A 12,964-nucleotide genomic window follows, 5' to 3' on the forward strand; every position below is an offset into this window, starting at 1 on the left:
ATATTTAGTTTTATAAAATAATCCAATTTTTCAGTTTTGTGATAATAACACAGTAAACATTTCAGATAATAAAATCCTTAATATTATATATATATATATATATATATATATATATATATATCAGGGTTAAACAAGGTATTGGTTTTTTATGGGATATAAAGTGAGGCAAAATGGAAAAAATCTCAAAAAAAAATCTTGGGGCTTGTGATGGGATGTACCTTTTATTGCATTTTTAAAAATCAATGTTTCAAAATATAAAAATCCAGGAGGGGGTTAAAGTGAAAATTCCCTAAAAATTCCCTATATTCTCGAATATTCCCATTTCAATGAGAGAAAATTTCCAAGAAAATATTCACAATAAATTTCTTAATTATTTGGAATATTTTCTTAAATTATTAAAAACTATTAATTTTGACTTATCAATAATTATTATTTAATAAACTAAATATATTACAAATAAAATATTATTTGTCATTTGATAACTCAATAATCAAAATTCAATGGTTTGTTTTTAAAATTTATTTTATAGTATTATAAATGTATTGATTATACAGTATATTATATTCAATTGAATCATTGATGGCTTTTATGAATAAAACAAATAAATCTATAGTGAAGTGAAGTATCTGTGAAAAAGAGGCAACAAATCCATGAAAAACTATTGATTGACAATCAGACAGAAAAAGAAATACATATAAATTTTAAACGATTGTAAAGATTGATATATAAGGAGAGAGAGAGAGAGAGAGAGAGAGAGAGAGTTGATTGAGAAGTGAGTATTTGAGTCAAAATAAAACAAATTGACGGCATTTGCAGTTCAATACTGCAGTTCGTTTGAAACGAATTACTGAAAAACCTTTAAAAGTAAAGTAAAAGAAATATCGACTTCAATGCAATCCATTTGGAAATTAAAACTACAAAAATCTATTTTTCTTATATCTTATTATATATAATAATAATAAATTATATCATTTGTAGTGAATGTGTGCCCAAAAATCACTATTTGTTTTCAATCAACTAAAATATATAGATTTTTTGAACAGAGTTTTATATTTTTAAAAATTTTTGATGAATATTATATGAGATAAAATGACAAACAATTTGACTAAAAACAGACCCTTAAGTGCAATATATAAAAATATAGTTTATGTTTGAATAAAATAAATTTTTATTCTTTGAGTTTTTGTCTGTAGTTATTTACTAAATGAAGAAATAAATTGTAAAAAGTTGTATTTGAGATAATTGATAATGATTGTGATATAAATTTACAAATATTTATAAAATAGTAAAATATAATTATTATTTTTAAAAGTATATAAATTTGTATAATAATAAATCATATTATAAATTGTGAATAAAAAAATTTGAGAAATTTCTCATATAGTATATAATATAATTCACTAAAAAATCAAATATTTACACTCAACTCTAAATGTAAGATATAAAATAAAGTTGAAAAACGATAAATTGATTTTAACGATTTTGACCAATTTAGACATTTTGTATTATTTCTGTAAATAGTATATATATATATATGTATATAATTTTTATATATACATATAGAATATATATATATATATATATATAGGTACAGTATATATTTATGTCAGTCAAGCAAACAATTTTGGTGATAAATTGCTAATATTTTTGATAGTTTCTGATGATCTGATATTATAGATTAACACTTCCGATATACCGGTACTGTATATCATAATAACTATTAGAAATTTATATTTTCTCATTAATTATTTTTTGTTAAAACTAGAATTTTTAAAATTATAATAAGATATATATTATTTTGTAAACATGGATTATAATTTATATTTAGTTATTTAGAAACAAAAAATTGCAATTAATTAATTTATAAATTTAAAAAAACATTTTTATAAGCTATATGATATAATTTGATATAATTTACATTTAGTAATTAAATAGCAATAGTAATTAACAACACGTCTAAAATTTAAATTTAACGTGTTTTAGAATATAATTTTTAATTTTAACCATAATTGTTTTAATAAATAATTTAATAATTATTATTTTGAAAAGTACCGAATATAAATTGTGAATAAAAAAAATTTGAGAAATTTCCCAAAAATAATTATTAATTATAATAATTTTTAATCATTATCAATAATTTTTGTGATTTATAAATCGAAAATTTAATCTATAATTTAAAACAAAAAAATCAAATTTCTAAAAGAATTATTATATTACATAACATTATTAAATTATTGTTTGACAAATTTTTAGTTTAGGTAAATGTTAGCATGATCATTTAAATATTGACAAATATTTAATTATAATTCTTAATTTACATTACATTTAAAATTATTTTGAATTTAATAAACAATATATAATCTGAATTTTTCTATTTATTTACTATTATGTAAATTATAATCTAGATTTTCAAATGTTTTATTTTACTTATGAGATCTATATTATTAATTAAAATTTATATTTTCGTAATTTAATTTATAAATTTATATTTAAAAATTGTGTGGTTTGAATAATCACTTTTTACTTAAATTTTATTAAATTTATTTATTAATGTTAGTTATTAATTAGTTTTTGTACAAACATATATTAAATATTATAGAAATATAATCAATCTTTTATGTAAAAATAATCAATTAAAGATATAAATAATCAACTTATATATAAAATAATATTATTTATGTACATATATCTAAATATAGTATATCTTAAATAAAATATAAAAATAATAGGATATTAGGAAATTTAAGCTTTGTTTAAATGAAATTTGAATACAGTATTAATAATATATAATACAATTAAATGGCACACAAATACATAATAATGTTTAGATAATAACATAATATTTAAAATTGTTAGAAATAAAATTAAGAATAGTAAAAATATAGATAATTATTTTACAATTATTAAAATATTTAATACTTTATATTATTTATAATTATAATGTGTTTAATAAATGACAAAAAATTGTTTTTATTTGTATTAATTTGTAAAATATACTAAAATTATACAGTAGATAATAAATAGTATAATTTGTAATATCATAGATTGATAATAGATTGTGTTTTAAATAAATAAATAAATGTTTATTTATAAAAAAAAACATTTATAAATATATCATTAGAGAGGCGTTTCCTGTCGTTTTTGTTTAATCAGATGATAGTCTCTAAGCGTTCGGTTATTACGATCAGGAGATCTCAGTTGATTAGCCGGTCCTCTGATAATCTTTGGAACAGCAGTTATGTCATAGTCTTCATCGGGATTGACATCCGAGTCAACGTCTCCATCATTGCTTGAATTGGTGTCGACGTATTGTTCCGCTGCTGAAGATAATGGTCGCCGAATACGGGAACTGGTTCTCAAGTAGCCACTAGAATCGGCCATTTTATTGATAGCACTTTTGACAGATTTAACGCCGGTATGTCCCGCGCGGGCGTATTGAAATTCTCGGGGCAAAGTGTATGACCGGGGTAATGACATATGACTATCAATGTCTGATGTAATCCTATTAATCACTTGATTATTGTCACTATTATTAAACATTTTCATATCATTGTCTTTGTTGGACAAATTCTTAAAGTTTTGTATATTATTAGAAATTATTCGGTTATTTGTCTCAACTTTATTATCATTTCTTTGATTATTCACTTCTTCTTCGGCTTCCTCTTCTTCTTCGGCCGAGTTTTCAAGCGGTACTTTGAGAAGTCTGGAGTGAATCGGTGGTAAAACACAGGATGGATAGTCATAAAAAATACGACTATTGTCTAAATAGTGTGGCTCTAAAAGCACTTCTGGTGTTTGAGACCTTAGCTTTAGTCGCCGATAAACGGGATGATAATAGTAATGAATGCCACGATTGCTTAGGGGAGCAAATGTATGATTACTGGCAGTTGGTCTGGAAGTGCCCATAATATAGGGTTGCCTTTTGGTTTGCGGCGCTGTTTTCTGTATAAGTTTTGGTGATTTAATTCTTTCAATGATATGTGGCTTTGAAATGATTCCCTGTTTGATTTCTTCTTCAATTTTTCTCAATTGCATAAACTGTTGCTGTTTTTTCTCTTCAAGTTTTTGTTGTATATTAACTTTGGACACAGTGTTAGCCGCTTGTGCTTTAGGTTTGGCTAATTTTCCGTTGCAATTATTATTGATATTTGACTTTCTTTGTGATGGAACAGGTGTTGGTGTTGTATTAGGAGGTATGTTAGGAACCATTTGTGGCTTATTTACTGTAGGCTTAATAGTGGTCGACAATAATTGTTGATTTAGATCTGTGGTAAAGTTAACAACAGGTGATGGAGCTATTGATGCACTAAAGGGATGCTTCGTTGATAATGTTAGTGGTGATGAAGCAATAGCTGGAGATATGGACTTTGATTGAAGAAAACCATTGGCCACTTCAGACTTTTTCCAGAATGTTGATGGACTGGGAAGTGGCGGTGCTTTTGTTGTTTTTGTTAAGTTTTTGCTGTTTTGACCGTTTCCCAAATTATTGGATGTAATGATCGGTGATGTTATACCGCTGTGCGTATTGGCAGCAGTGATGTGTGGATGCGGTGGTGGGATAAATGTCGACGGCTTCTTCTTTTTACGCTTTAAGGCTGGATTTAGACGACAATTAAATACTCCGGGAATACCACTCATTACACTATTGGACGGGTGGTTCATAAGAGGAAATTGTAATTTATTTCCACCGGACAATTGATTTAATCGTGTCTCAGAAACTCCTATATTATTGCCGTATAGTTGATCTCCGTGTTCTGGACAATGGTTGGACTGGTATTCAATGTTTATGTCATAATTAGAAACAAGTAGTGTATGTTTCAAATGTCTTATGTGAAAGAATTTGTAATAAATAATCATAAAAAGCATTCCGACAGCAAAACCTCCCAAACCAACTGCAAATGACATCTCCTGAAGCCATGAAGTGATTAGGGCTGAGTCTGGACTCAAAAACAAAGAGATGCCTAATAGTAGACTATTTTCCAAAAACATTATGGAGTAAAAAGCAATCATTCGGTTCTGAGAGTTGTCCTAAAAATATTTATTTATAAAATTAATTAATTAAACATTTGTTTTGCATAAAAATTATTATATTTATCACTATTATTGTACTGTATATCAAATCACATACCTCTTGCATATTAATGTAACAAAATATGTAAACCCATGCTATCAGTGATGTATAACCGAGTCTTTTAAAGGATGACATCTTTTCGCCGTAAAACAGATTCTTCGGCGATAAAAGCCATAAAAACATTGAAAACCAGTGGAGAATAATCACTGCAAATATCCAATAGCTATAAACAGTGGCATAAATGGTCAGAGCTATTACTCGCGAACCAATAGTCCTATATTTTTTTAAATAATAATAATATTGTAAAACATTTTATTTATATTAACTAAAAATAAATTTCTACGATAATAATTAAAGAAATTTATTAAATTAAATAAATCAAAATACAAAGTGCATATAAAAGCATATTTAAAAAAGTTTTTTGAGTTATATTGAATTCTATAGTTATTAATGCATCTCTTTTATGTGTTTTGTGTGCGAATGGCATTCAATTTTCTCTTAATAAACTTGCATTAAAAGTAAATGTCAGAAAAATGTTTGCTTATATAAAATACTTATAAATAATATTTGTCTAAATTATGTTGATATTAATCAAAGGTTAAAAACAGAACTGTTTTAGTTATCCATCAAAATTTAATTTAGTTTTTAAAACTATTTTTTAATAAAGCATTATTTACATAAAATGAAATATAAAGATTATACTTTATTTTTTTAAATAATTCTTTGATATTAAATTTGAGAAAATATTAAACTAAATTTTTGTTTACAATTTAATTTACTAATCTTAGATTTTATTATTGGTTTAGCTTATAAAATGGTTTACTAAAATTAACTATAAATTTAACTAAAAAGCAAATTTTACAACTTTAGAAAACAAATAAAAAATATATTATAAAATCATATAATTATATAATACATTATATACTGTAGTATTTAAATGTTTTCAAATGAATGCAATACATTGTCATTTCAATATTTAAAATCAATTCAAGCATTCATTAAATGTATTTCAATTTTAAACAAAATTTATTATAATGATAATTTGCAGCATATTAAGCACAATTAAAATATGTCAAATAACTTATTAGAAATATATTCAATAACTTAAAGTACAGTATATGTTAATAAATATTTGTATTTGTCTTTTACTATATATTTATACTGCTTTACAGAGATAACGAAATCAATATAAAAGCTCTTTTTATTATATTTAATAAACAATTTTTAGATGTAATATTTAAATAAAAATCAATGATTGAATTAAAAATAAGCAATACTTGAATTTTTTAAACGCAACAATACATATAAAAGTATTATCAAATAAAAATGTATGTCAAAAGTTGGTAGCAATAGATTAAAATATGAAATATCTTTGAAATACATCTTTAGTTTGGAAGCAGTCATGCATTTTCTTTTTTGCTAAAAAATATGCCACAAATATATTCCATATATATATATATATAATAATAATAAAAAGTTGGTTTCTATTAAAAGTCAAAAACTTATTTTCTTGACATAAAAATATATCGACTTTCTTTCGGTCCATTATTTTCACTGCTACTACAGTAACAATCACTTCACTACTGTATCAGTGATTTGAGTGTTTTCTCATTTTTTTTTATTAAATAAACTATTGCTGTGACTAAATGAGCTCATATTATGATTAAACTTACATTAATATGAAATATATTTTTAGTTCACTTAATTGATATTATTAATTGTATCATATTATAATTAATAAAATTGTTTTTATATTATTAATATAAGTATGAATTATGCATTAAATCTTATTATTATTTGCCATTAATATCCTAATACATGTACTATAAGATATTAAAGTAGTATAAGATTATAACATTTTTTGTTTGAATTTTCATGACTTGTTATACGAGATATAAATTTATATGATAGTATGATATACTATAAAACAATGTTTTATTTGACTCAATATAGTTATGAAACAAAAGCATTTCGTGTCATTATTTTGGACTAAAAGTATAGAAATTTTGACGGCTATTCTCAATAGGTTTGGGAAACGATAGAGTTTATCAGTTTGTCAAACATATGTGAATCTAATGGATGGATATTATTATATCATTGCATTAAACAAAACAAATATTAATCTGAAATGACAAATAAATATGAAATGATATTATATATTATGAACAGATATAAAGAGAGACAACAAGAAAAAAGTAAATATAATATAAATAGTGTTATAATAAAATACAAATATATATTGAAATAGTTGGACACAAACCCCAAACGCCAAAAAAACTGAAAGATGACTCCGAGCCACGTGAGCACCAGCTTATGGATGTTATGGGAGCGCACGTTCTTACTAAAGGATGCCAATGCCCAACAAACACTAAATAGTGATAAAAATATTGATACAAAAGTTAAATCGCGATTCTGTATGTCCATCGATGGCCGGTTCCATAATAGATATACCTAAATATGATTATATAATAATAAAATTATTAATAAATCTAATATAATATTATGATTAATAGTATAATTAAGATGACAATCAAATACTTGTATAGTTAGCATTGGTGCGGCCGAACAAAATGCATGAACCATACGAAGAAGACACAGATCCCGGACCTCGTTCTTCACAGACGACAAGTCGACAGGAATGAAGAGCTTAAAATAACGCCACAATACTCCACATAATAAGATATGAACGGATAGTACACTAACACTTTGACAGTCAGCGCATTGGTCACACATTCTGTCTTTGCTTTTACGCCAATACCACTGATAGGACAATATTTGGCTGACCAGAGCTGAGAATAAGATGAGTGTGACTGTAATGAATAACCAAAGGAAGTCCTGCTCCAGAAATAGTATGTATGCAGTAATAGAGTCAAAGAGGACATCACAGAAATATGCAGCCAATGAGATAATATTAAAAAGCAAATCACATAATGGCAAAAACTCTTGAGACTGATGGATGAGATGATCGTGAAAGTATTGCTGAGGTATTTGTTGGTCATTAGGAGTATGACTGTTGTGATGTTGATGTGAATTGGATGATAAATAGTCGGTTGCATATGGCGGCAGTGATGGCATAGTTGTTGATAACGGAGTTGTTGGCAATAATGTTGACAATGGTGACGATGGCACCGATGTATTGGGACCAATAGTATTGAACACATCGCTTAGTTGATTGTGGTTTTGTTGTGGTGACTGACAATTACTACGATGTGATGTCAACGAGTTATAGTAATTGTCCGGATGTGTTGTCTGATAATTACAATTAGTTAATGACGGCTCCATATAAATGTTGGATTCGCCGGTTAATGTATTCATATTATTTACGGGACAGTTGTCGTTGTAAACACCTGTCACCATCACTGATGATCGACCCGGAAGATGGTTACTCTGCAGTTGGATTGGGACATGACTACCACGATTGTGATAGTCTTGTATTAAAGTTTCTGAACACATCATATACTTATGATTATATTCAACACATATCTCTTAATAACTTTGTGGTCAATCCTTTAAATGATATTAAACTTTTTGAAACTTATGTATAAAAACTAAATTAAATTGACATAAATATTAGAAATTTAGTTAGTTTTCAAAGACAATTACGATTAAGAAAAGGCATTTGGATTTAATGACTCGTTTTTTATCAAATATTTATTAAAAACATCAAAAGTCTTATAGAAGTGGCAAATGAGTAGTTAATCCATTGCTTAGTTTTTGTCGTCAAAGACATTATTAATAATGTTTAGTATGGGCTGATGAGGACAGGTATTATTTGAGTCACATCCTTGGTTTTTTTGATGATTGTATACTACGAAAGTGCAAATAACTATAATAATCACTGATATACTAAACACACTAAATATTAAATGTCAGACAACTAGTTAAGGGACACAACAAAGAACGAGATATAGCTCATCAAAAAATATTGTTATTAGAGAAGCACACAACACATAGGCCTGGGATTACAGCGCTAAGGTAGGGGAGCCATAGGTAAAAGCATCTCCACAGGTATAGGCAGTGTAGCTCACCATTCGGTCCAATAGTACCGCGCTGTTGGCAATACAGGTAAGGGCAGGTAATGCTGCACCCTGTGGCTTAAACTATGTAAGGAATGTGGACTACAATTTGGGCACTGGTAGTGGCACTTGTAGTGGCACTGGCACTCGTAGGACGACGTCATACCTCATACAGACTATCAGAGAAAAGAGAGCTGTATTTTGAAGTCGGGTTAGACTTGATTCGACTATTTAATACAATACCTATCTATCAATGTTTAAAAGCTCTCACTCTCTTACCTTTTATGTATCACTTATAACAATCACTACAATCACTACCATAACTATCATTTGAATTTCATCGACAGTTCTAAACAATTATTTTATAACTAATTCTCTCCCTCTCTGTTTCAGACATTAATTATAAACTAATAGTTTATCATTTAATAGTATATTAATGTATATATTTATGATATTAATAATTAAAAATCATTTAATTATTTATGTAATTAGTGTTATTAAATTGTAATTACACTTTTGTAATGTATTCAATATTTTGTGAAATTAATTAATAAATTATAGATTAACATATTTCGTTATTTAAGAACAATTTTATTTTATTAAATACTGACAAAAAAGCATTTTTAAATTTTAATATATTTTTTCTGCAATAATATTAATACAACGAGATATTAACAAATAATATAAAATGTGTTAAATTTTACTGTTTAATATTACTTAATAGTACACTTTATTACAAAGTATTGATAAAATATGAGATATAATATTTAATTGTAATATTATATAATTATTTATTTGCTTCCAAATAGACATAATATTTCATTTTGATTACTTTTTTGTTGTCAAGATTATTAAAATTAGTCATTCATATTCAATAGTTTCAATTATTTTTATAAATACTGTACAGTAGTATTGTTATAATAAATTTACAACTAATATAATACAGTACTGTTTCACAGTATTTACAAATTATACTTTGATAATACATTGTATAATATTTAAATCTAATATTATTTTTAATCAAATTATAATTAAGTTATTCATTTTACCGATAAATAAATATATAAGAATTAGAATAATTTTAATAAATACTATACATTATATTTATTATACAATACAATCATTTGTATTTTACTGTAACTTAATTTTTTACATTAAATAACAAAATATATTATATGATACTTAATTTTTGAAGTTTATTTAATCGTAAAATTATATTCATTATTATTATGTTTTACGTAATAAAATATATTTGACTGAATAAACGATTTTTTTAAAAGAGTAAAATTTTATTAGTTATATAAAGTATTTTTGCCATTCTTTCACTAAAAATATCGCTCAAAGCTATCAATTAATAATTGTCTTTTGTTTCTTATAATAACCTTTTATTTTATTTTTTGTGCTTATATTTGAAAATAATTTTAATATTAATAACTTTCATGTTTGTTTCATTTGTCATTTAAATGTCAGTAAATATTAAAGTGAATATTTTTATTTTTACTTAAATAAATCAGAGTAATAATGCAAAATTCATGTACAGTACAGTATTAATATTAATATGTAGCATAAAGTAAAAAGTATACAGTTTTTACAAATATTATGTAGTTTTATATATATATATAGAAAAAGTAGTCTAAAAAATGTCGGACTCGTTGATAATGGTCTCAGATTGAGACCAAAAACACTCGAGTGTTTCACAATAATGTGTGACATATTGTCACCGAAAAACTGTTAGTCATTTGTAAGTTTTAAATAAAATTATTATTAGTCTATAAATATTTAAAGTTACAGCAATTTTATGTGAAACTGTTATACTATAAAATCTTATGTTTTTATTTATACTGTATAATTATACCGCATTATAATAGTTATTATACAAAAAAATATATAAATATTTATTTTATATTGCTATTTATGTGTTATAAATAATATAAATATTTGTTACAATAATTATAATCCAAAAATAAAATTTAAAAAATATAAAATAACAAAAATTATGGAAAATATAAAAAAAAATTTATTATCATATTATAAAATAATTTAAATCTGAATTGATTTTTACATTAATAGTCAGACCAGAAACACACATAAAAGTATTAATTAAAAGTTTTTATTGATTAATACTAATTCAATAATCATTAATCCTAACAATTTTAAGTTTTACACATAGTATTATTTTTATTTAAATTATTGTTTAATACAATATACAATTTCTGATACATAATATATAATAAATGACAAATTAGACAAATGCAGTACAAATTGGACCTTATTTTGGAAACAACTAATATTTATAAGTCTGTCCATTCGTATGACTTCATAACATACCTGTGTCCACATTAACACACTGTATGCTCAATCCCAGTCCGATCCCGATATAGACATTTTATAGTATAAAATACATTACTTTTAGTTATTATATAAGAAAATTGAGAAAAACAATTAAATCTTAAGACATGGATCTTGTATTTGGCATTTGATGTCCTATTGAATACATTATTATGAATGCAATTCTGTCATTCCGTGTGTTTAAATGCAAATCTAAGTTTCAATGTTTTACATATAAAGTTATTACATTGTTTTACTCAATAATTCAAATTTATTTATAATTTATTAATGATTTATGATTAGATTTTTTTAACTGTTAACTCATTTTAATTAAAGATTGTCAGTAAATGATTTAATTAATAGAGTAAATGCAAAATAAGTCAATCATATGAATCATTAAAAGCCGTATTTCGCGCGCGACTGTGATTTCGTGGCCTTATTTAGTGCCCATTGATTCTTGAGTTCAACTTCTCGTTGTTTTGCCTGAAGAGCTAAATATGTGATTTGATGTTTTCGTTTGGCTGTTGATGTCGGCTGTACTCCTGTATACTCTTCTTCTTTCTCTTCTGTTATAGTCTTGAGCCAGTCTTTTGAATGACTCAAATGTTGCGATACATTAATGTCTACAATCTTTATATTTTCTGCTGCGTCTTCGTTACCAAACTTAGAAGCTATCATTCGCTTGTAAGCCATGTCGTTGTTTACTGATTGACCACTTGTTGTGGAAGTGGATAAAGAAGATGATTGTGATGTCGAGTAATCATTTGTTTCATTAATTATTGATTGTGGTTGAGGTTGAGGTTGAGGTTGAGGTCCGTAATCTTTATCACTTAACTGATGATGAGTTAAATCATAGCTTTTTTCGTTATCATCAAAAAAGTAATTCATTTTCTCAGTAATGGCTGTTTGAGTTGGTTTGGGTGCTGAAGGAGTGGTATTTCGTTTAGATCGTGTCAGTGATTGTGGTATTAATGAAGTATTTGTGACCTTTTGATTTACACCTTTAGGTTTTGGTAGAAGAGATGTAAGACCTGTACCTTTGGCCGAACCCTTAAAACGTTTAGCTTTTCTTTCTTCATCAGAATCACTATCTTCTGTGTAATACTTCAGCGATGGTGCAGTGATTTTTATGGGACCTCCAGATGTCTTCTTATTGACGACAATATCACTGAGCGATGAGTTTGGTAATGAAGTGGACGACACAGTCTTCGGCGCCGGAAGTTTAGTGAATAGACCCGATATCTTGTGGTTGTCTTCCACTAGTTCTTCATTGAAAGAGTTAACACTATTTGATTGATTGACCGTAACTTTTGAAGTATTTTTGTCTTCATAATCGTCTTCATGTATCGACTCGTCATCACTCGCTTCGTACGCCACTAAAGACATGACTAAATGAATGGTCAGCTTTGATGTCGTCTTCAATGATAATCTTAAGTGACATAAACTGATTATACAATCAGTTATATGATAACAAACTCTTCAGTTGTTGTGTTAGTTATGGTAAATGTTTTGTAAACACAAATCCATTTCAAGAGATGAAGTGATCGTC

The 12,964-nt window shown here is 25.9% G+C and overlaps 2 protein-coding genes across 2 annotated transcripts; both read right to left on the reverse strand.

The window, feature by feature from the left end:
• Window positions 1-3,117: 3,117 nt before the first annotated feature.
• LOC128966336 (uncharacterized) lies at window positions 3,118-8,565 on the reverse strand. The gene is made up of 4 exons (XM_054313183.1): window positions 7,610-8,565; window positions 7,332-7,522; window positions 5,129-5,345; window positions 3,118-5,028 (listed from the first exon to the last, which is right to left on the reverse strand). The coding sequence occupies exons 1-4, from the start codon at window positions 8,525-8,527 to the stop codon at window positions 3,118-3,120; spliced, it is 3,237 nt and encodes a 1,078-aa protein (XP_054169158.1). The 5' UTR covers window positions 8,528-8,565.
• A 2,884-nt stretch (window positions 8,566-11,449) lies between these two features.
• Window positions 11,450-12,814, reverse strand: LOC128951888 (proline-rich protein PRCC-like). The gene has a single exon (XM_054297185.1). It carries the CDS (start codon window positions 12,799-12,801, stop codon window positions 11,812-11,814), a length of 990 nt encoding a protein of 329 aa, XP_054153160.1. The 5' UTR covers window positions 12,802-12,814; the 3' UTR covers window positions 11,450-11,811.
• Window positions 12,815-12,964: the final 150 nt, after the last annotated feature.

Source organism: Oppia nitens, unplaced genomic scaffold (genome assembly GCF_028296485.1).
Source record: "Oppia nitens isolate AA-2021 unplaced genomic scaffold, nextdenovo-longstitch-racon4-pilon3 scaffold1_pilon_pilon_pilon, whole genome shotgun sequence".
NCBI lineage: Eukaryota > Metazoa > Arthropoda > Arachnida > Sarcoptiformes > Oppiidae > Oppia > Oppia nitens.